This window comes from Momordica charantia (genome assembly GCF_013281855.1).
Source record: "Momordica charantia cultivar OHB3-1 chromosome 11 unlocalized genomic scaffold, Mcharantia_2.0 BLBB01000011.1, whole genome shotgun sequence".
In the NCBI taxonomy this organism is placed as follows: domain Eukaryota; kingdom Viridiplantae; phylum Streptophyta; class Magnoliopsida; order Cucurbitales; family Cucurbitaceae; genus Momordica; species Momordica charantia.
The window spans coordinates 11,115,587-11,141,260 of record NW_028275159.1 but is presented as its reverse complement, the minus strand read 5'-3'; the positions used below and the strand labels follow the sequence as shown (position 1 = coordinate 11,141,260).

At 35.3% G+C, this 25,674-nt stretch overlaps 1 protein-coding gene and 1 long non-coding RNA gene across 2 annotated transcripts; both read right to left on the bottom strand.

Annotated features, from left to right (window-relative positions):
* Window positions 1-15,324: 15,324 nt before the first annotated feature.
* Window positions 15,325-16,864, bottom strand: LOC111013522 (uncharacterized). The gene is made up of 2 exons (XM_022287986.2): window positions 15,630-16,864; window positions 15,325-15,538 (listed from the first exon to the last, which is right to left on the bottom strand). Exon 1 carries the CDS (start codon window positions 16,829-16,831, stop codon window positions 15,659-15,661), a length of 1,173 nt encoding a protein of 390 aa, XP_022143678.1. The 5' UTR covers window positions 16,832-16,864; the 3' UTR covers window positions 15,325-15,538; window positions 15,630-15,658.
* A 6,336-nt stretch (window positions 16,865-23,200) lies between these two features.
* Window positions 23,201-25,199, bottom strand: LOC111013527 (uncharacterized). Its single transcript, XR_002601704.2, has 4 exons — window positions 24,931-25,199; window positions 24,755-24,839; window positions 24,125-24,162; window positions 23,201-23,393 (listed from the first exon to the last, which is right to left on the bottom strand). It is a non-coding gene; the product is annotated as an uncharacterized LOC111013527 (long non-coding RNA).
* Between the last annotated feature and the right edge of the window lie 475 nt (window positions 25,200-25,674).

The window sequence follows — 25,674 nt, the reverse complement described above, 5'->3', positions numbered from 1 at the left end:
TTGTCCCTTCCCCATATAACTGTATCATCCCTATCGTTTTTAGGAAGAGGGATTTGCAAAACTTGGTCCGCTTCCGAAGCAATGAAGCTACTCCGAACCTTCTCCTCATCCCATCTACCTCTATCAGCTAATAACCATGCAACCGGACGATCCCTCACATGATTGGAGGTAAAAACAGGTTTAAAAGGGCCACTCTAGGAATCCAAAGGTCTACATCAAGTGTAATGCTATGACTGTTGCCCACTCTCCACCGATACCCTTTCTCAAATAGCTCCCGCCCGCAAAGATTACTTCTCCAAGCATAAGATGGATTAAGACCCAGCTTAGCCTTCGGGAAGGACCCGGTCTTGAAATATTTCCCTCGAAGGATTCTTGCCATGAGGCTATTCGATTGTTTCAATATCCTCCAGCTCTGCTTAGCTAATATAGCCTGATTCAAAATATTAATATCCCTAAAACTCATTTCTCCTTGATCCTTCCGAGTGCACAGTCTTTTCCAACTATGCCAATGAATTTTCCGGTTTTTAGGGGTCGAGCCCCACCAAAACCAAGCATAAATACTGTGAATGTCATGACAAAGAGTGGCCGGAAGTTGAAAACAACTGAGGGTATAGTAAGGGATGGCCTAAACAATCGCCTTAATGAGGACCTCTTTTCCGCCCATTGAAAAAAACCTTCCTTTCCAACCCTGAAGAGCCTTCCAAATTGTTTCTTTCAAAGCGTCGAAAACTTGTCACCTATTCCTATTAATCTGCGATGGTAAGCCTGTTAGCTTTATGGCTTCAATCAAACCAAATATTTTGATGATCATAAACTAAGTATAAAGTAACAATTTGAGTGTTTCAAAGTGTCCATAGCGTAGAGCTCGAAAAGACAAAACCAATGTCTGTCAAATCACTCAAATCGGAATTTAAACGAAAAAGTTATGGTCAAAACAAGTTACGAGAAAACTTATACGTGGTGGGTGACGTGGACAAATGGACAAATCCTACATGGTGGGTGACATGGACAAGTGAACCGCTTAGAAGTTAACATGTGACATTAAGAGGAAATACTTATGCTGACGTGGCATACAACAATCGAACAAATGAGAAGATGACATGTGGCGCTTTCAATCTCTACAAATCCATTTCCACCAATTTCTCTCAATCTCCTCGATCACTCACAATGTCAAGGATTTCTCAATCTCCACCAATTTCTTTTAATCACCATAATTATGTTTTCATTTCATTTCCTTACCTCACATCTTAATCTATACCATTCATCATTTGTTGCCCTAAATCCAATGGCCAAAATTCATCATTGAAACTCTATTTAAAGCCACCAAATTCCATCATTCTACACACCAACTATCAAAGCAAAATCATTTGTTTTCAAATTCTCCTCTCAACTTTTGCAAAATCTTCATTCTCTCCTACACATAACTTGCTCATTTTTTTGTGAGAGATTCATTAGAGTGTGGCTTTTTAGCCATTACTTTGGTGTAAAATTTGTGTAATCTACTTTGTTTTTGAACTCTTTATTTTCAAATTGGGTTTTGTATTAAGGTGTGGGTACACCTTGGGTTGTGAGAAAAGTAAATTGGTTGGATCCTGAACCAGTAAAAAGGATTTTGGGTTTCTCTTTAGCCTAGGACAAAAAAAGGATCGATCGGTTTGGTTCTCACCCGTTAAGAGGGCCATTGCAGTAAAATACCCAAGAAGGAGTCTTAGAGAGTAGAGTAGGAATTTCCGAACCACTATAAAAATTCTCGGTGTCACCACTCTCTTCTCTTCTCTATTTTAATTTCAATATTTATCCACTTTGAATCTTGGTAGATTGCATATAGGTTTACTTAAATATTTTGTTCAATATTTCCTCTTCTTGTTAATCTTTTTTTATTGATTGCATAATTGTTCGTTACCTTGAATTTATTTTTAATTTTTAAAAAAGTGGTAAGCAACCCTATTCACCCCTCTCTAGTGTTGCCATTCGATCCTACAATGGGTATCAGAGTGGGTAGCTCATTTTTTTTTTAAAATGTTTCATTTCTGAAAATTCCATCTTTTTCCAAAACTATTTATTATTTTTTTAAATCTGAAAATTTCTTTATTATTGAAGAAGAGTTTGAAAAATCGAGTTTTTGAGCCGATTTTACTAGAAATTAATTTTCCTCAAAAATTGACTTTTAAAAACTATTTTTTTTCTTCACTCTTGGAAATTTATTTTGTTTAGAGTAAATCTTTGAAATATTTTTGAAATTTAATATCTTTGAAATTTAACCGTTGTTGATTCTAAATTTATTTTCTTTGAAACTTTTCGTAAAACTTAATTGTTTGAGCTTATGGCAAACATTGGGGTTAATGGATTTAGTGAGGGTCATTCTACCACTAGACCACCTCTTTTTGATGGAAATAATTATACTTGGTGGAAAACTAGGATGAGAATTTATTTGATTTCAATTGATTATAACTTGTGGGAAACTTTATTTCTATTAAGAAAATTGAGAATGTTGATGTAGCAAAAAATGAAAATGAGTTTAATGATGACGATAAAAGAAAAATATCGATTAATGCTAAAGCCATGAATTGTATGTTTTGTGCTTTATGTGCTGATGAATTTAATTGAGTATCTGCATGTAACTCTGCTAAAGAAATATGAGATATGCTTGAAGTAACTCATGAAGGAACAAATCAAGTAAAAGAGTCGAAAATTAGCATGCTTGTTCATAATTATGAATTGTTTAAAATGGATGCTAACGAGTCTATTACTGAGATGTTTACTAGATTTACGAATATTGTTAATGCTTTGAAAGGTTTAGGAAAGGAATATACTACAGCTGAGAACGTGAGGAAGATTCTAAGATCTCTACCAAAAAGTTGGGAACCGAAAGTGACAGCAATTCAAGAAGCGAAAGATCTCTCAAAACTTCCATTGGAGGAGCTCATTGGATCTCTCATGACGCATGAGATAGTCATGAAAGGTAATATGGAAGAGGACGTCAAAAAGAAGAAAAGCTTGGCATTAAAGTCTACATCCTTCCAAAGGGCTTCTGAAAGTGAGGAAGAACTAAACGAGGAAGAACTTGCCTACTTATCCAAGAAGTTCAAGAAGCATTTCAAGAAGAGACACTTTCCAAAGAAAACCAACAGTCAAGATGCTAAAGGAGAAAAGAACACTAGAGACATCATCATCTGCTACGAGTGCAAAAAGGCTGGACATGTAAGATCTGAATGCCCTCTACTACGTAAATCATCTTCAAGGAGAAACAAGAAGGCTATGAAAGCTACTTGGGATGAAAGTGATGGAGGAAGTGATTCTGAAAGTGGAGAGGAAGTAGCTAATCTTTGTTTCATGGCTTTTGGAGATGAAGATGACGACGAAGAGGTATGTTTTGAAAATCCTTCTTTTGATGAGCTTATGGATGCTTACAACGAGATTAAAGAAGAATTTGAAAAATTAGGTAGTAAATATTTAGCTCTTAAAAAGAAGAATACCAAGCTAGCTCATGAGAACCATGATTTATTAGCTAAGCATGATAGGATAAATAAAGAAAATGAGATGTTTAGAAAAGATCTTGTTATTTCTAAGTCAAATTTGCATGCTTTGAAAGAGGCGTATAAATTATTAGAAGTGAAAAATAAAGATATATCATCTACTCTTTTAAAGTTTACAAACGGTAAAAAGAACTTAGACATGATGATGGGAAAACAACAAGCTATCTTTGATAAAAGTGATTTAGGCTATAAACCTCATCAAAAACAAAAGAAATTTGTAAACTACTTTGTTAAAGAAACCTCAATGTCTACTACTGTTTGCAATGCATGCGGAAAACTTGGTTATAAACTTTATGCTTGTAACTTGAAGAAAAATGGTGCATTAAATGAAAAGATATGGATTCCTAAATTTTTGCTTACTAACCCTCAAGGACCCAAACAAGCTTGGGTACCTAAAGTTACATCTTGAGTATCATCTTTCTTCTAGGTATGTTTGAGATCAATAAAGAACAAGTGGTACTTGGATAGTGGATATTCAAAGCACATGACCGGAGACCACACAAAATTCACGCACCTAGAAATGAAAGATGGATGATATGTTACCTTTGGCGATAATAAAAAAGGCAAAATCATTGGCAAATGTAATAGGTAATGGTTCAAAATTTATGATTGAGAATGTGTTGCTTGTTGATGGCTTAAAACATGATCTTTTAAGTATTAGTCAATTATGTGATAAAGGTTATAAAGTAGTATTTAATGATAAAAATTGCATAATTGAAAATGCTTGTGATGGACAAAAGTTGTTTGTAGGAAATAGAGATAAAAATGTTTATACTATTGAATTGAATGACTGCCCAGTTGTTAATAAATGTTTGTCTACTATGCATGATGATTCTTGGTTGTGGCATAGAAGATTAGGTCATGTTAGCATGTATCTGATTTCAAATATTTCCAAGAAATATCTTGTTCGAGGTCTTCCAAAATTAAATTTTGAAAAAGACAAAGTTTGAGATGCATGTCAAATGGGTAAACAAACTAAGTCATCCTATAAAGTAAAGAAAATGATTTCTACTTCTAGGCTTTTGCAATTATTACATATGGATCTATTCGGACCTACTAGAGTTGCAAGTCTAATTGGAAAACATTATGCTTTTGTTATAGTTGATGATTTTTCAAGGTTTACTTGGGTTTTATTTTTATCTCATAAGGATGAGACCATAAAAGCATTTATTAGTTTTTCAAAGAAAATTCAAAATGAAAAAGGTTTTATGATTTGAAAAATTAGAAGTGATTATGGAGGAGAATTTGACAATGTAGCTTTTGAAAAATTTTGTGATGAAAATAGTTTTTCTCATGATTTTTCTTCTCGAAGAACACCACAACAAAATGGTGTTGTAGAAAGGAAAAATCACTCTTTGCAAGAATTAGCTACTTCTTTGTTAAATTAGTATAACTTACCAAAATATTTTTCGGCTGAAGCTGTTAATATTGCCTCAGTGATGAACCGTGTTTTAATAAGGCCAATTTTGAATAAACCCCTTATGAGCTTTTTAATGATAAAATTCCTAATATCAGTTATTTCAAAGTTTTTGGTTGCAAATGTTTTATTTTGAAAAATAAAGAGAAACTTGGAAAGTTTGAGTCAAAAACTGATATTGGCATATTCTTAGGATATTCAGAATGTAGTAAAGCATATAGAGTTTTTAATAAAAGAACCCTTGTAGTTGAAGAGTCAATTGATGTTGTTTTTGATGAATCTCATATTACTGCTAATCAAGTTTCAGCTAGTGATGAGTTAGAAATGCCTTTTGAGAATTTGAACTTTAAAGATAATAACTCGGAAGCTGTAGTAAATCAGACTCAACAAGAGCCAGAGGAAACCCTTCTTAAGGATTGGAGTTTCTCAATTCACCATCCGAAAGAGTTAATTATAGGTGATGTATCCCAAGGGGTAAGAACTCGATCTTCTTTAAATGCATTAAATAATGTTGCTTTTGTATCTCAAATTGAACCAAAGTCTTTTAAAGAAGCTGAAGTTGATGAATTCTGGTTAATTGCTATGCAAGATGAGTTAAATCAGTTTGAAAGAAACAATGTTTGAGAATTAGTCCCACGTCCTAATGATCATCCTGTTATTGGTACTAAATGGGTTTTTAGAAATAAAATGGATGAGTCTGGTAATATTGTTAGAAATAAAGCTAGGCTAGTTGCACAAGGATATAGTCAGGAAGAAGGAATAGATTATGAGGAAACTTTTGCTCCTGTTGCTAGACTTGAATCAATTAGAATGTTGCTTGCGTTTGCATCTCATAAGAACTTTAATTTATATCAAATGGATGTTAAAAGTGCTTTCTTAAATCGTTTTATAATGGAAGAAGTATATGTTGAACAACCTCCTAGTTTTGAAAGTGTTGAAAATCCAAATCATGTTTATAAATTAAAGAAAGATCTTTATGGTCTTAAACAAGCTCCTAGAGCTTGGTATGACCGTTTGAGTAAATTTTTGCTTGAACAAGGTTTTAAAATGAGACTTATTGTCAATACATTTTTTATTAAAACCAAAGAAAATGATATTTTGTTAGTGCAAATTTATGTCGATGACATTATTTTTGGTGCTACTAACACTTCATTATGTGAAGAATTCTCTAAGTGTATGCACAGTGAGTTTGAGATGAGCATGATGGGAGAACTCAAGTTCTTCATTGGGCTTCAAATCAAACAACTTAAAGAGGGAATCTTCATCAATCAAGAAAAATATACAAGAGATCTGCTCAAGAGGTTCAAGTTCGATAACGCCAAAATAGCAAAGACTCCAATGAGCACTACTACAAAGCTTGACAAAGATGAAAAAGGTAAAAATTTAGATATAAAAGCTTATAGAGGTATGATCAGATCCTTGCTTTACTTAACTGCAAGTAGACCGGATATTATGTTCAGTGTATGCATGTGTGCTAGATTTCAATCATGTCCTAGAGAATCACACTTTCATGCTATTAAAAGAATTTTTAAATACTTGCTTGGAACTGTTGAATTGGGTTTATAGTATCCTAAGAATGCATCTCTTGATTTAATTGCTTATTTTGATGTTGATTTTGCTGGTAGTTTAACTGATAGGAAGAGTACTAGTGGAACTTGCCAGTTTTTTGGTAGCTCTTTAGTGTCTTGGTTTAGTAAAAAGCAAAATTCTGTTGCATTATCTACTACTGAGGTTGAATATATTGTTGCTGCTAGTTGTTGCTCTCAAGTTTTATGGATGAAACAAACATTACGTGATTTTGGTTTAAATTTTGAACATATTCCAATCTTTTGTGATAATACTAGTTCAATTAATTTAACCAAGAATCTCATTCAGCATTCTAGGACAAAACATATAGATATCCGACATCATTTTCTTAGAGAACATGTGCAAAATGGAAATATTGTACTTAATTATGTTCGCACCGAAAAACAAGTAGCAGATATTCTTACTAAACCATTAAATGAAGAAGCGTTTTGTAGGAATAGACTTGCACTTGGCATCATTCGCATTTAATTGTCTAAACGTATTTGTTAGGGAGAGAATTTTTCTGTATGTATGATTGAGGGGGAGAATTTTTTACCATGCAATAATTATCTTATTAAGGGGGAGCTGAATTTCGTGGGAATTTTCTTGATAATAACAAAAGGGGGAGAATATAGCCACTTTGAGAATGTGTTTTCTTGAGTGGTTTGTCGTCATAAAAAAGGGGGAGATTGTTAGCTTTATGGCTTCAATCAAACCAAATATTTTGATGATCACAAACCAAGTATAAACTAACAATTTGAGTGTTTCAAAGTGTCCATAGCGTAGAGCTCGAAAAGACAAAACCAATGCCTATCAAATCACTCAAATCGGAGTTTAAACGAAAAAGTTATGGTCAAAACAAGTTTGGAGAAAAATTATACGTGACGGGTGACATGAACAAATGGACAAATCCTACATGGTGGGTGACATGGACAAGTGAACCACTTAGAAGTTAACATGTGGCATCAAGAGGAAATACTTATGCTGACGTGGCATACAATAATCGAACAAATGAGAAGATGACATGTGGCGCTTTCAATCTCTACAAATCCATTTCCACCAATTTCTCTCAATCTCCTCAATCACTCACAATGTCAATGATTTCTCAATCTCCACCAATTTCTTTTAATCACCATACTGATGTTTTCATTTCATTTCCTTACCTCATATCTTAATCTATACCATTCATCATTTGTTGCCCTAAATCCAATGACCAAAATTCATCATAGAAACTCTATTTAAAGCCACCAAATTCCATCATTCTACACACCAACTATCAAAGCAAAATCATTTGTTTTCAAATTCTCCTCTCAACTTTTGCAAAATCTTCATTCTCTCCTATACATAACTTGCTCATTTTTTTGTGAGAGATTCATTAGAGTGTGACTTTTTAGCCATTACTTTGGTGTAAAATTTGTGTAATCCACTTTGTTTTTGAACTCTTTATTTTCAAATTGGGTTTTGTATTAAGGTGTGGGTACACCTTGGGTTGTGAGAAAAGTAAATTGGTTGGATCCTGAAGCAGTAAAAAGGATTTTGGGTTTCTCTTTAGCCTAGGACAAAAAGAGGGTCGATTGGTTTGGTTCTCACCTGTTAAGAGGGCTACTGCAGTAAAATACCCAAGAAGGAGTCTTGGGGAGTGAAGTAGGAATTTCCAAACCACTATAAAAATTCTTGGTGTCACCACTCTCTTCTCTTCTCTCTTTTAATTTCAGTATTTTTCTACTTTGAATCTTGGTAGATTGCATATATATTTACTTAAATATTTTGTTCAATATTTCCTCTTTTTGTTAATCTTCTTTTATTGATTGTATAATTGTTCGTTACCTTGAATTTATTTTTAATTTTTAAAAAAGTGGTAAGCAACCCTATTCACCCCATCTAGTGTTGCCATTCGATCCTACAAGATACTGTCCCAATTGCTTCGTATAAGGGATGTTAAGTTCTTTGTGGATGTGATCAACCATGTCTTGTCTCGTGTTTTTGCTTGCCATAAAAAGAGACTTCTCTAGATTGATAGTTTGCCCGGATGCTAGCTCATAGGATTTGAGCACTCTTTTAATGGTCCCACAATCTTTCTGAGTGGCATTGAAGAAAACTAAACTGTCATATGCAAAAAAATAAATGCGAGAGTGAGGGCAGTATTTATTAATGCGAAAACCACAAAAAATATTTGTCTCCTCTTCCTGCTGGAGAAGAGAGGAAAAACCTTCGGAACATAACAGAAACAGATAAGGAGATAGAGGGTCTCCCTGACAAAGTCCTCTCTCTGGCTTGAAGTATGGCCCTGAGACTCCGTTAATGAGAATCGAGAAATTCATCGATTCCACACAACTCATAATCAATTCAATCCACCTGGAACAGAACCTGATTCTCATCACGACCCCCCTCAAATACCTCCACTCCACTCTATCATACGATTTTAACATATCTAACTTTAAAGCCGCCACCCCAATCTTACCAGTCGATTTGCTTTGGAGAGAGTGAATACATTCAAATCCAATAATTGTGTTGTCTGTGATAAGACGCCCAGGGACAAACGTCGACTGAGAGGGGGAAATTACATCACTCAAAACCTGCTTAAGTCTGTTAGACAGAGTTTTCGAAACGATTTTATAAATTACATTACATCACTCAAATGCTCCAGATTCTTCTTCTTGGGGATAAGAACAATAAAGGTTTTATTCAGTTGATCCACATCCCTTGAGCCATTAAGGACCTGCAGGCAGATATCGACAGTTTCCTCTCCCACAATGTCCCAGTTATTCTGATAGAAAAAAGCTTGAAACCCATCTGGACTTGGTGCTTTGGATGGAGGCATGTCAGCCAAAGCCTTCCGAACCTCTTCAGACGGGAATTCCCTAGTAAGCCTATGATTCTGCTCGCTTGAAATCTTTGATGAAATAGAGTTTAAAACCGGTCTCATGTCCTGCTCACTAGGATTATTTGTCGTGAAAAGTTGCAAAGTAGGAGACAACAATATGGCCGATCACATTCTCTGATCTACACCAGATTCCTGAATCATTAAAAAGGCCACCAATTCTGTTTGTTCTCTTTTGCTGGCTCGCTCGTATGTGAAATCACTTTGTATTCCTGTCTTCCCAATTTAACCATTCCTCCCTTAGCCTTTGCCTCCAATAAATCTATTCTTCTTCAAGAAGCTTGTTCAACTCGTTCTCTGCCTTTCAAAGGTTATGCCGCCAACTGCCAGATCTATCTAGAGTAAGATCCCGAATTGGGTCTTAATCTTTGTTTCTGTATCTGTGTTTTCTTGGACCGTTTCTTCAAAATCTACTAAATGATAGTTTGGTTCGGAAGGGTAAGGGATGATGAAAAATATTGTATCTGATTATTTACAGTATGTTAATATAGGGCCGATTTGGTGCGTTCCTATTTCCTCTTTCTTTTTCTCATTTCTAAATTTTGAGAAACGTTCTTTTTAAAAAGGCCTAATTTTTACTTTCATGTGCACGAGCGTCTTTAATTTAAATAACATAATAAGGTTAGTTGCGCAAACATGCACCTATATTTCACCTTTCTCTAGATTGCCTAGGTTCGAATCTCACGAAAACGTTAATTTTTTTTTCTTTTTTTAGTTTTAAAAAATATAGAAACAAGACACAGTAAACAGGAAATGAAAACGTTATCGAACTGTCTCATAATTATGGATGCTGAGACAATTTTATCATTCCCGTTTGAAGTATGAATTAAAAAATCTTTCTCCTAAAATCATGGTGATATTGGCTTCTTTTAGACATTGGTGTTTTCTGATGTGAACTTCTGGCAGGATTGTGAGAATTTGATTGTCCAAAAGGAATTTTGATTTATATAGATTGTATTAACTTAAGAAACTCGAACTCTAACTTCATTGTTTAACTTCAACAATGAATTCTGATTTGCTAATTTCAAAATTATGGACTCTACTCCAATGGGCCTTTATTTAGTTGTCTCGTTCTATGGTAAAATTTCTTAAATATTTATTAAATTTTAAGATGCATATGAAAAAGCTATTCAAGAATGGATATCTTCGTTCTGATTGTTGGGAAATTAATGGCCCCTGAATAATTTTCCTTTCCACAAGAATATCCAAACACACACCACAATATGCAAATAAGGAAGAAACTGTAAAATACAAGAATATGACACAACAAAATTATACTGGTTCACCAACTAAGGGTTACGTCTAGTCTTCGACTAGATGTGGGTAATTCACTAATATTGTCAAGAATTTGATTACAATAAACTCTCCCCAAAAATATCCTCTAGAAGTCCCAATAAATTAAAAATCCCATAGCTTCTAAGTATTTAACCCTAATAATATTTAGGTACATGAATGACAACTCACAATAGAATCAAGATACAATATCCCAAATATGATGATCTTGATGTGCCCTTCTGCACCAACAATCTCGAGCAACCGCCTCAAAATCCTGTTATAAAAACTCCCAAATCGACCGTTGAAGAATACCTACAGTTGCCCCCTTTGATTTGGAAAAAAAACCCATGACTTCTCACTTTGATTCACGGCCACACACATATATGACAAAAAATAAGACAAACTTAAATTTGGGCTTTTGGCCCATTATTTGGCTTTCACTATCTTTTTTTTTTCTTTTATTTGGAATCCAAATCCCAACAATCTCCGGCTTGGAGACAAAATAACAATTTGGGTTCCCACTGCAACAATAGTGTCCTCTCATCTTGACAACTCTGCCGAGGCTTAGTTCTAACTACTCTGTCAACGAACTGATCCACACTGCTCGGCCGTCCCAAGCTGTGCCTGATTCTACCCCGAGACTAGACAGCTTTACGTAGCATTGTCCCCCAAAATAAGAGACATAAGCCACGTACTGCCACTTGATCTAAGTGGTTCCCACTGCTTCTTTCTTCGATCGAGCCCACTGACCTCTGAAAGAAGTTTTACTCTCTACATTAGGCTTGACACTCCCACCCAAGCATGTCGCCACACTAGAAATAGAACTCGTATCCTTCGATGCACTAATTTGCATATTCGACTTTAGTAGCTCACCTGAACGTCTGACAGCTAAGGTATGAACTCGATGGCCTATCAAATTCCCATTTCCTTTTTCTGTACTTTCCAACTATTTAACTTGAGCTGATGACAGATTCTTATGATCTTTTATGGCCATCAATGCTGCTGGTCTTTTAAGGACTCGTCCTGAACTATATGTAGCTACTCTGTGCATTCTCTGTCTCAGTGAACCCTTGGCAACCCCAAACTTTGACACATAAACAAAAGATCTCTTGTGGCCTGTCACCACTATCCTGGATTCCCTCCTGAGCTTCTAGCAATCTCCAACAAACTCACTATTGTAGCCATCATCGTCAAGCTTCCTTGCGGATAACAAATTAAATCTAAAACTAGGAATATACCTGCGTCTAGCAACACCAATTCGACCTCTTCACCTGTCTTCAAACAAACATCTCCAATTCCTCTCACCTTGGAGAGACTATCATTCCTCATCCTTACTGAGCCATAGTCACCTACAGCAAAAGATGAGAACCAACGTCTGTCTAAAGTAACATGTGCTGATGCTGCAGTTTCCACTACCCACTTTAATGAATGGTCTATAGATGTTTCCTCTCAACACAAGCTAGAAACTCTTAAATTCGTTTCTTCTTCTGTTACAACATTTGCAGTGTTGTTTCCTTTCCCAAACTCTTCATTAAATTTCCTGCAAAAACGTTTAATGTGTCCCTTCTTGTGGCAGTAATAACACTCCAGTTCTCCGCTGAAACTCCCACTAGCCCTGTTATTTCTCTGCTGCTGCTTCCCTGTGTAATTCATCTTGCCCTTCCCCTTGTTCTAAACTACCATAGCTGATTCGACCCCATTTCCTGCCCCTAAAGTAGATGCAGACACTCCTCAATTTTCTTTGGGTTTCCTCAGATAAGGCAGCATCACAAATAGTTGTAAATTTCAGATTATTATCCCCCAACAAATTCGACACCGTGGTCTTCATCGTATCCCAACTATCAGACAAAGATGTTAGCAGCCTCATAGCCTTCACCTCCTCATCGATCTTGATATTCATCCCTTCCAGTTTGTTCAATATGTCGGTGAGCTTATTAATGTGGGAATTCACCGAGGTTCCCTCTTTCACGTGGATATTGAAATACTTCGTCCAAAGAAGTATTTTGGTGTTGACAGAAGGTTTCTCATACCTATCTTGCAAGGCCTGCATCAGTTTTTTCATTGTCGTCTCGTTTGCCACGACGTTAGATACACTCATCGTTAAACACATCGTGATGTTTGCAACGTCATGCTTATCCAAAGTCTTGTGTATCTTCTTGCACGTAAGAATATCCTTTACTTGCATCTTCCAAAAACTGAAATTCTCTCAAGTGAACTTCAGAACCCCTTCATAGTAGTGATGTGCATGATATTTGTCTCCCATGATTCTGCAACCTATGCTCTAATATCACTTGTTTGGAAATTAATGACCCTGAATAATTTTTCTTTCCACAGGAATATCCAAACACACACCAAAATATGCAAATAAGGAAGAAACTGTAAAACACAAGAATACGACACAACAAAATTATACTGGTTCACCAACTAAGCGCTACGTCCAGTCTTCCACTCAGATGTGGGTAATTCACTAATATTATCAAGAATTGGATTACATTAAAACTCTACCAAAAAATATCCCTTGGAGGTTCCAACAAAAGTCCCCTAACTTTATAAGTATTTAACCCCAATAATTCTTAGGTACAGGAATGAAAACTCACAATAGAATCAAGATACAATACCCCGAATACGATGATCTTGACGTGCCCCTATGCTGCCAACAATCCTGAGCCGCCGCCTCAAAATTCTACCACAAAAACTCCCAAATCGATGTTAAAGAATACTCACAGTTGCCCCCTTTGATTTGGAATTAAAACCCACGACTTCTCACTTTGATTGGCGGCCACACACATATATATGAAAAAATAGGGCAAACTTAAATTTGGCTTTTGGCCCATTATTTAGCTTTCACTCTTTTTTTTTTCCTTTTTATTTTGAATCCAAATCCCAACACTGATGTTCTTGTTTAAGGATCGTCGTCGAAAAGATAAAAAAATTTTATAATAGAGATGAGCTACTTCTCTCATTGCCAATTAATTTTGAGATGAAATTCCATAAATATCGATAGTTATTGATGATTTCCCAATTTTTGTAAGAAGATATTAGTATCTCATATTTTTTAACTTTTACTTTTCCTCCTAAGTCTTATCCTCCATATTCCATACAGGGGAAAAAAACCGTACATCTATGTATTTGACTTGGTTTAAGAATAATTCATGCCTTATCTTTTTTTCTATTTTTAAGCAATATCTTTTTTTCTATTTTTAAGCAACATCTTTTTTTTAATGTTACAAACTCAGCTATATCGTTTTAAGCTTTAATTTATCTACTATTTTAATAGTTTCACTTTGGTTTGTTTTATTCACGCTACTGAGTGGTTTGATTGTGCATCATGTGCAGGTTGATGGTCGAGAGGCCTTTGTTTCTATGATTGATAAAGGTGAAATTTCGTCCCCTTTTTGAGTGCTTCCGCCTAAAGGACACATCATCGACAGTTTGACAGGAAGCCACGTGTATGGATCTCGCAAGGAGAGAGTTCGGAAGCCCAATTCGGAGAACTTATGTAATACAATTGTCGAACTCAATTATTTATGTTATAGGAATATCCGAATTTGGTTCCAACGTTCGAATAAATAACCGTGTAACCATATCTCACCCTTAATGCGTATTTCACGCCTAAAATCTCGAGGTTAAGGGTGATTTTGAATCCTTTACATCAAGGGTTATCTAGACTCTCTATAGATATCCTTAAATCAAAAACAAAAGGTAGGCGAACTTTGATATTAAGATTTATTGAGTAAAATTATATTATGGACTGATAAGACCTTCAGAGTGCTAACTCTTTTTAGAAGGATCCTTATCTTTGAGTGTTCTTGAAGATCGTATTGGTTTAATCGATTTTTTTCGGTTAAAGCAATGATGTTAACTTTTGAAGGCTTTGACATCATGTTAATTTTAGGGTGGAGAGAAAATAGAGAAAATAGAGAAAATATAACCAATAGAATTTCATTGAATTGGATTGAATTGAATGGCTTTAAATATAAGCCTAGTAAACTATTTTATACTAATATAATTCTTAACCATAATGTAAATGGGAAATCTAATTCAAAAATAATATCTTAAATCTAAATCTAATAACTCAAATAACATTAGATCTAGCTAATAATATTATATAACATCTTATACTATAATAAAACAAACACATAAAATTATGATTAGAAATCTTTTTTGACATCCATCCAAATGCATTATGATTTATGGGTGTGGGCGATAAAAGAAACCTTAAATATATTTCACATAATTAAAACTTTTTAGGTTATCAAAATATTCAATTGTTAATTTAAAGCCGAAGTACAACGAAAGACTTCTCAAGAAACAAGAGAACAACTTGGTCTTGTATTAAGAAAAATATATAAAAATATTGAGATGTTAAAGTTTTCTTTCAAAATTCCCCCTATAAGTTTTTAGAATTAAAAGATGATAGATATAAAAGATCATAATGTAAAATTTTGCTCATTACTAAGAAAATTTCTAGCTATTTTATTAAGTTTTCTCTATAATCTTGAAATCGTATTGTTAGAGTAAATATTATTTCTCATCATCTTATTAAGATGGATGACATGATGCGATGAAACTTGTGTTTAAAGTTTTAATACCTTAAACTTAACATAGTTCTATAGCAGATTTCTAACTATTAAGTTTGCTACTATTACTGAACATTGGAAATTATTGACTATAGCTTTGGAACCTCATTATTAACTCCTCAATAATAATGTTGAATATATATGAATACACCAAAACTAAATCTTTAAATAAACATGGATTATTACATCGCATAAATAACTAGAGATGGAGGCCTTGCTTTGTGTGTAGTAATCATCTTCATAGGCCGTCCCTTTATTTGATATGAATATTTTCTTCATTTTACTGCAAGAAACAATAAGAGATAACGTTATTTGATACAATAGGTTATATCTTAATGAAAGTATAATGAGGACTAGATTTATAAGAAACATACCTTCATGTAGTAATAAAAGGCATAGAGATCTAATAGTGGTAGGGAGGCGGTGGAGGTGACGCATAGATGTAATAGGGCGGTGACGGCATCTTAACTGGGGGTGGAGGAGACTTGTACTTGTACTCCTTGGGTGGTGGAGGTGACTTATATTCGTAGTCTTTCTTAGGTGGTGGAGGAGATTTGTACTCGTAATCCTTCTTAGGTGGTGGAGGCGACTTATAGTCGTAGTCCTTCATGGGTGGTGGAGGAGACTTGTACTCATAGTCCTTTTTGGGTGGTGGTGGAGACTTGTACTCGTAGTCATTCTTGGGAGGCGGTGGAGATTTGTACTCGTAGTCCTTGGGAGGTGGAGGTGACTTGTACTCGTAGTCCTTCTTGGGTGGTGGTGGAGACTTGTACTCATAATCCTTCTTAGGAGGTGGAGGAGATTTGTACTCGTAGACCTTCTTGGGTAGCGGTGGAGACTTGTATTCATAGTCCTTCTTTGGTGGCGGAGGAGATTTGTACTCATAGTCCTTTTTAGGTGGAGGAGGAGATTTGTACTCATAGTCTTTTTTAGGTGGAGGAGGAGACTTGTATTCGTAGTCCTTCTTGGGTGGTGGAGGAGATTTGTATTCATAGTCGTTCTTTGGTGGTGGTGGTGACTTGTATACTGGTGGTGGAGGAGAGTGGTACATCGGTGGAGGAGGAGAGTAATAAACGGGAGGTGGTGGAGAATAATAAACTGGAGGAGGTGGAGAATGATAAACAGGTGGGGGAGGAGACTTGTATTCATAGTCTTTCTTTGGTGGTGGTGGTGACTTGTAAACCGGTGGTGGAGGAGAGTAGTATACAGGTGGGGGAGGAGAGTAATAAACAGGAGGTGGTGGAGATTTGTACTCATACTTAGCTGGTGGCGGTGAGTAATAAACTGGAGGAGGTGGAGAGTGATAAACAGGTGGAGGAGGAGAGTGATAAACAGGTGGAGGAGGAGACTTGTACTCATACTTAGGTGGTGGTGGCGAGTAATAAGCTGGAGGAGGTGGAGAGTGATAAACAGGTGGAGGAGAGTAATAAATGTGTGGTGGAGGTGAATTGTATGCATAGTAAGGAGGTGGTGGAGAAGAGTAGACGTAGTCAGTAGCCATCACCGATGGCAAACTCAAAGTCGCCACCAAAATCGCAGCTACGAGATAGGCCATTGAAGACCGAGGTTTCCCCATCTTTGCTTTCTCAACGGGGATTTTGTTCTATCTTCGAACCAATGCCTCCTGTCCCTTTTATAGATTCAATTCCATGCTCCTTCAAGGCTACCAAATCATGTTCAAAAAGTTAAAAAAATTATATTCATTGTTATACCTAACCTTCGTGGAAATAACAGAACAATAAGTTGACAAATGAGTCCGGCAATATTACAATTCAAACTTGGATTAGATTATAAAATTGTATTAATTTATAACAGAACATTTCTCCTTCTCTCTTTTATATAAATTAAATTATCATTTAAAGAAAAAACTTGTTCTTTGGTTTGAAATGTTCCTCTTTTTTTTAATCGTGACCTTGTTTTGATATTTCATTTTATTAAATTTAAGAATAAATGTAACATCTTTAAATTTTGACTTTGTAGAAGTAGGTGATAATTGTTCTACATTGATTTGGTAAGTTAGCTGTCCTGATTTATACAAATTGAATTCTACTTTTAAAATTGTAGAAAGTAGAAATTTTCAATAATTATGACATTTAGCCTTACACATTGTGAATTATTAATCTTGAAGAAGCAAATTTGACATTTAATTTTGTTATATCTTTCACTCCATCAATTTTTAATCTTTATTTTGATTTTACAGATTCAGAATGAGTAACGGATGATATGATGGATTAATCATTTGCTTCATTGGTTCCAACGATGGCAACTGCGGAATCGGAAAGCCTGGTGCGAGTGGTAGGGAGTCTTGGTCTCGAGTCGAGTTGGAGTGTCATTTCATTCTCATAATGGGAGTTGTCTCGAAGAGAGGCTCGATGAAATATACATGTCTATTGAGCTACCACTCATGCAGCGGTAAAGACCCGCAACTCTCGAAGAGGAAGAGGCTACCAACCACCCATGACAGATGGTGGCCAGAGGGATCGCTAGATGCTTAACTTGGGTGATAAGTTTATGATTAAATGTTATTTTGATTATTAAATTATTAAATTTTATTTATTTTAAGCGTTCTCAAAATGTCTACTTTCATTTGTAAGCTTCAAAAAATAGTCATTTAGGTCTTTAACGTTACTATGCTGTATTGTACACTGTATCGTCGTTTTTAACTCCTTAATTTCAAATTACTCAAACTACATTATAAATAAACCAGGAGAATTAAAATTCTTTTAGACTTTTTAGTTTAAGGAGAGGACTGTTTTCCAATGATACCAAATAATTATGTTCTACGTGGTTCGGTGATTTTAATATTTCTGAGGATCTGTGTCGGTCTTGTGATCTAAATTCATAAATTGTATTGTTTTGTCTCTCTTTTTTCTATGGTGGTTGTAATTTAACTAATCCCATTATTTTTTTTTCTTTTGGCTAATTTTAGAGGTAAACTATATAATATATATAGCCGGCACACTACAATTTCTTTCTCCAATAATTGTAAAATGGATGTACGCCATAATGAACCACTATAATCTTCGTTGTTGACTTCTTCTGGCGGTGTATTCTCCTCACAAATGGTATCAGAGCCTTCGTAGTCCTGGAGACAGTGTATCGCCAAAAGAAAGTTTCAGAAATCAACTCTAATCAGGAAAGTTGAAGGTGTTCTCTGTTCTTCGTAACAAAATCTCAGTATCCCAAATTCTTTAGGTCAGACATAGAAATTCAGAAATCTGGAGAGATGTCTGCAAAGTTTGAGTCTCGAGAAATTTTATGGCAAGAAATATTTTTGCCAGGGGAAGAACGGAGTACATAAATAATCAACCTAGTGATGTAGCCGTATATGGCCTTTGGGATAGCTTATTAAATCTTAAAAGTTGAGCTTTATAGTTGTATTTCTTTTAAAATATCTTTTATTGTGTAGTAACTACAAGTTACTATTAGTTGCTAGTTTGTTAGTTAGAATCTCTCTATAAATAGAGAGACTTTTCCCATAATAATGAGATTTGAGATATTCTTTCTTTCATTGAGATTACTCTCCACCAAATTGGTATCAGAGCACCGGAAAGAAAAAAAATTTTTGGGCGTTCAAATGGCGGGAAAGAAACCTATCATAGGAGACGTTTCTTCCATGACCAACAAATAAGCGGAGCAATCAGCCGCTCTCCTACCACGAGCATTGACCACACGCTTGCAGTTGGTCGAAGGGGATATCAAGAGTATACATAATGATGTGGATGAGATCAAACAGATCTTGGGTATTATACATCAGCAACTGGAAAATCTGAATTTAAATGGAAGTTCCTCAACAAAATCCATCAAGACTTGATCAAGAAACTAGAAGGGAGAACCATCAGGGAATCCGGATCCAAGAAAGACCAGCAGCCCCTCCAAGAAGACATCAAGAAAGGGGGCAAGAATTCAATCTGGGACCAAGATTTCACCAAGATCGTCGTCAGCACCTTCAAGATTTCAATAACAACCCCCTGTTTCAAAGGCGACAGTATCTTTTTATGGATTATTCCAGCGATGAGGAGGAAGATCTTCTCGAGATGGAAGGTAATAGGCACGGGTATCAAGCTCGACCAAATAGACAACAAGATACAAGTGAATACAAACTCAAAATTGACATCCCTACCTTCAGCGGAAAGATGGACATAGAAGGGTTCTTGGATTGGGTGCGGAATGTTGAAAATTTCTTTTCATACATGAACACGCCAGAACATAAAAAGGTACGTTTAGTGGCTTTCAAACTTAAGGGTGGTGCTTTGGCATGGTGGGATCAACTAGAAATTAACCGACAAAGGTATGGGAAACAACCAATCCGTCGATGGGAACGTATGAAAAAGCTTATGCGTGAGCGGTTCCTACCTGTCAATTTTGAACAGATGTTATATAATCAGTATCAAAATTGTCGACAAGGAACGCGCACGATTGCTGATTACACAGAGGAATTTCATCGATTACGGGCACGGACAAATCTTGGAGAACATCAACAATGTTTATGCAAGGATATGCACAACAGTGTGTTCCAGATTGCAGCTCGAACTCGGCCTCTGGACCGACCTGAACACTTGGGCGGACCTGCACAAAAAGGTGAGCACTCCGACGATCAAGTCAGTATAGGTCGGATTCCCAGTTTAGTTCGAGGCCAGAAATCATCGTACCTGATCGTGGAGTGAGGCCCTCTACTTATGGGTGGTAGTCCCGCTAATCTCGCGATGGTTACATTCGGTAATCTCGGGACCGTCGGTTACACCCGGTAATCTCGGGACCGACGGTTACGCCCGATAATCACGCCGCTGACAGTAGCTCACATCGGCCCCTACCGAGCTCCCCGGTAGGTCAGACCTGGGCCAGGTTCACCTCGGCCCTCATACTTAGCATTTGTCGACGTTAGTGGCGGCCATCTCGGCTATCCGAGCTGGGCATGACTCATGAGCCATCTTGGAGCACCAATAGGGGTCCTCCACGTGTCCAGGGTATTCCCTTCCCCAAACAAACAATATTTGGTGGCCCGATACATTGGTGGGCTGCGTTCGGATATAAAGGAACAGATAGCATTACAGCCTATTGGGTACTTAAATGAAGCTATATCCACTGCTACAACAATTGAAGAACAAGTGAACAATCGTTACAAGAAGACCTATGTTCGACGAACAACTTGGGATCAAGGTGGCCCTTCCAAAAAGAATTTTGCACCATCAGACAAGTCATCTGTCCCAACAATTGGCAGTTCACCCAAAGGCAAACACGTCGGCAAAGATAATCTTCTTGAAAATAAAACCATGGATGCCACTGTAGGAAAAAAGGTAGCTAACACTTATAACCGTCCAACTTTGGGCAAGTGCTTTCGTTGTGGACAGGTGGGGCATCTCTCAAACGAATGCCCTCAAAGAAAGGCCATTACCTTTGTGGAAGATGAGGAGCAACCCGACTACAGCGAAGAAGAGCAGCAAGAAAATGAGGTCGAATATCTCGGTCCTGATGAAGGTGATCCTATCACTTGTGTTATTCAACGCCTTCTTCTCACTCCAAAAGTTGAGCCTGCCTACCAACGGCACGCTTTATTCAAGTCACGATGCACTATTGAGGGTAATGTTTGTAGTATAATAATTGATAGTGGCAGTATCGAAAACATAGTAGCTTTTAAGCTTGTGACAGCCCTTCGTTTGACACTGCATCCACACCCAAATCCCTATAAATCACACACACATGCACAGTACCATTGTCTATTGGGGCTAGTTACAAGGATAAAATAATATGTGATGTGTTGGATATGGATATGTGCCACATCCTATTAGGGAGACCATGGCAATATGATACACAAGCTGTTCATAAAGGGCAAGAGAACACATATGAATTCAGTTGGATGAGGAAAAAGGTTGTTTTACTTCCTATTCCTCCACCAAAGCTTGTCCCTTCACACGATGGTACAACAAAAACAGGTGCTCTATTCACGATGTCTTCGGGAAAACAGCTCCTATTTCATAAGGATATGCCTATTCTTGGGCTGGTGATTAAAAGTTTTGAAACTTTGGAACAATCACAGGCTCTTCCACCAGAAGTGGAACAATTGTTACATGAGTTTCAAACTATTATTGAACCTCCTGCCGGGTTACCTCCTTTACGAGACATTCAACATAATATTGAGTTTTTTCCGGGGGCAACCCTATCGAATCTTGCTCATTATTGGATGAACCCATCCGAATACAAAATCTTGAAAAAGAACTTAATTTCTATAAGTAAACTTACCAAGGATAATAACTGTACAATCATTTTTTCTGCTAATCAGTTTACTGTGAATAATCAATAGAGGAAAATACTAGCTAAAGGCCATGAACAAGAAGGCTTATATGCTTTTGGAAGTCAATAACAACTACTACAAATCTTGTTTGTTACAACTAGCTCTAATAAAGCAAGTATCTCAATCTGGCACACGCGATTGGACATTTTAATGACAATTTCTTAAAAGATTCTTTCAAATAAACTGCTTATTGATGTATCTGATTGGAAGAAAGAACATGCTATTTGTGTTAATTGTCAACTTAGTAAAAGTTGCAGGCTTCCTTTCATTGATCAAGTATTCTTTAAGTACTCATTCTTTAGATAAAATTCACTTTGATTTGTGGGGTATGCTCCCATTTTATCTTGTCAACAATTTTTATGTTGTGTTTATGAATGATTACTCTAGATACACTTGGTTATATCCATTAAAAAGGAAATCCGAGTTCTTTACTTGTTTTTTGAAATTTCAAAGGATGCTTGAGAACCATAGAAATGAAAATAAAGATTCTCCAAAGTGATGGAGGGGGAGAATTCAAATCTCTTGCTCTTCAAAAACACTTGGAAGAAAATGAAATTCACCATCAATTTAGCTGCCCTCACACTCCTCAACAGAATGGGATAGCTGAGAGGAAGCATAGACATCTTGTGGAAACCACTCTATTATTCCAATCTAATACTCTTTTAAAATATTGGCTAGATGGATTTCTTAGTGCAACTTTTCTTATAAATAGAATGCCATTAAAAACTCTAAATATGAAATATTATTTCTTGAAATTTTTTCACAAGGAACCTAGCTACAAAAATCTTAGAGTATTTGGGTGCAAATGTTTCCCATATATAAGAGACTATGCTAAAAATAAATTCTCTAAAAAGACATACCCTTGCATTTTCATTAGATATAGTCCTTCACATAAAGGTTTCGATGTCTTGATCCCAACACAAATCGTATTTACATACCACAGCATGTCATATTTGATGAAGAATATTTTCCCTTTGAAAATAATTGTACTAACAAATATGTGCAGCCACTGGTAGTGACTGATTTTTCAGGTTTAGAAGAATGCATTGTTCAAGGAAATGATTGTATTGAATACATTGCTACAGAAAACAAATCTATTGGAGAAAAAAATCCAATGTTGAAGTGGCTACACGAAACTTGCAAGACATCACAGTAGATGAGATAAAGAATTACCAAGCAAAACCTAAAAGGACTCCATCAATTACCACAACATGTATGCGGGAAGGAGAAGTCCAATCAACCACTACACAAGAAGAAGAATCCCAGCCTATTCAAAATTATGCACCAAATCGAGAAGAAGTAATGCACACTACCTATACAAGACAATGTGATCATGATAGTTCTCCATTAAGGATTTCAGAAGAAATAAACCAGCAATGGACAAACACCTAGAGCAACATTGAAACTATGCCTCACACTAATGAGCCCCCGAACCTTTCACTTAGTCACTCTTCTCATGAACTCCCTGACATTAGTAATCAATTGATCATTGACTTGACTCCGTTATGTGCAGGACAAACAAAATCTGTAATGACCCCAATTTTTATATGTCATTAATAATATAATATTAAGATAATTACTCATAAAACATAATTTTATTAAAATAAGATAAGATAAAAACTTGTATTTTCATCTAAAAATGAAAACGATAACTTAATAAGACTTAACTTATAAATCTTTAGCAACGGAAATCACAAAGTTATTATCCCTAAATAAAACAAGTAAAAATGTGGTATAGTCATAATTAAAAGTATAGATTATAAATAAAATTCAACTGTGTCTCATATCTCCTCCTCGTCAATGCCCAGGTCATCATCGACGTTATTCTCGTCAACTATATAACTATCTGTAAAAAAATTGAAACTAACATGGTATGAGTATAAAAAAAAAAAAACCCAGTAAGTAGTTCCCATCACAAGGAACCTTTCATGCTCAAACACACACATCATGCTTATATGCATGCATACCTCAACCTAACATATAAACCAACGAACAACTTAACTTAACATACTTGTGCTTGCTAGCATAAACTTACATATCTAAATCCTTAATTTGGCGCCATGCTATACAGAAATACCCCATACCATAACCGTCAATTCCGCATGTAATATTTATAGGGTAATTACCCCCCATAAATACCATTAACATGAACTAATTTGTTTCGTAGGGCCCAGCCTTTAGCAGAAAGCATACATGTCATATCATACATCTGACTACATAACATAACTGCTTAATTTGGGTATTTCATGCATAACATTAATCTTACCTAAATCCATGACACATAAGACTACTAACTTCACTACGAATGCAATGCATCACACATCATGTCATGCTTTACCTAAACATGATTTGCTATTAAACATACTTAAAATGACATGAGAAAGCCATAGAATCATAACATGCTTTGTAATATATAAAATTTAACCACAATCACCATTCAATAACAAAATATATTTAAGCAACATGAATCACATAATTCAATAACAAAACAATGCAACACATAACATAATTCACTTACAATCAAACAATAATACAACAAAACATACAAGACGGTAACTTATGATAGAATCCACTTACCTGAACTTCGTAAACTAAAGGAAATTCCTTAAAGCTTCCTAATAACAATTAACACAACTAAAATTAGGACTCAATTATCTAAACTAAGCTTTCTCCAATAAGTTCTCATAACTAGATATGTTCACTATTCTACTAGTAGAAATCCCTTAATAATTAACCTAGTCCATAATAATCATAAAATATATATATAAATTTGTGAAAAGTAATTTTAAATTTTCATATTAGCCTCTGGTTTATATACTAAAATATCGATAAAAATAATTTACTGATTTTGTAAATTTACAAAAAAGCTAGAGAAAACACATAGCATTAGTTTTCACAATTTTAAACCGTAGGTAAAACTAATCATAAAAATCAATTTTAATGCATTCAAATACATTTCAGGTTAATTTAAAGGTGCTGGTCATGGTCTCAAAAATTCAGAATTAACAATCCAAAATTTGATACTAAGCAAAGCTAAAACTATGAAAATAACATAAACCGTTATGAAGCAATTTTATGAACATTTTTAGGACCTTTTAAATTCTGATTTTCAGATCTCAAATCAACAAAAATAAGGCCTAAACAGTACCTATTTTATCTTAATAATGAACCCTTAAAATAATCTACACAAGGAAGAGTGATGCTTACCGTTGGTGTGTTTTCCTCTCTACCATAAAGAATAAAAAGAGGAAATTTTCCAGCAACTAAGAGAGCTTGAAATGATGATGAAAACCTTAGAAAATGGATGTGAACATGCTTAGGTTCTATAAAAATTATTAGGAAAAATCTACTTACAAAACTAGACTAAAAGAAACCGTTCTTACCGAAAAGACAAAATTGCAATGAACGATCCTTGAAGGGACTTGGAAAAGCAACCACAACTCCTATAAGGTGTGATTTAAAACATAGGATAGATGATTGAGAGGAAATTTTCATATTTGTTTAGAAATGTTCTTGGGGGAAAATGAATGAAACAAACATAAGTAACTTAAAGGAGAATGGTTTGGAAGATGAAACAAACATGAATCTTGGAAGATGGAACAAACTTCTTCTCTCTCCTCATGCATGACCAATTACTTAATGGGGATTGTTAGTGTTTTTTGGTTTTCCTAACTAACTTAATTACTACATGTGTCTCTTGGGTGGAAGGTGGGTTATATTGCCTAATCATGGTTAGTGGAAGGTGAGTTATATTGCCTAATCATGGTTATGAGTTAAGTAAAACTCTCTATATTCCCCCAATTAAGTTAATTTAATTAAGGTAGAAAAATAAAGAGTAAAATAAAGGTAATATGGGGCTTTACTTGGTTAATTACCTTCAAATAAAACTTTGGATAAAATTTATGAAACTTTATAAATACTCAAATAATGCTACGATTACAATTACCATATTTCACAATATTTATCTAATTATTAAAGTAGTATTGTTAATTTTGTTACTTAAATACAATTATAATCTTGCTAATCTTATTAATCTCTTATGCATATTTATTTTTTATTAACATACATAATTAATTAAACATTGATAAGATGAATCACTAAATTTTGTTGTAAATTTCTTTTTAATA

Bases quoted from the DNA above. Each gene is read 5' to 3' on its own strand.
- LOC111013522 (XM_022287986.2), bottom strand. From the start codon at position 16,831: ATGGGGAAACCTCGGTCTTCAATGGCCTATCTCGTAGCTGCGATTTTG.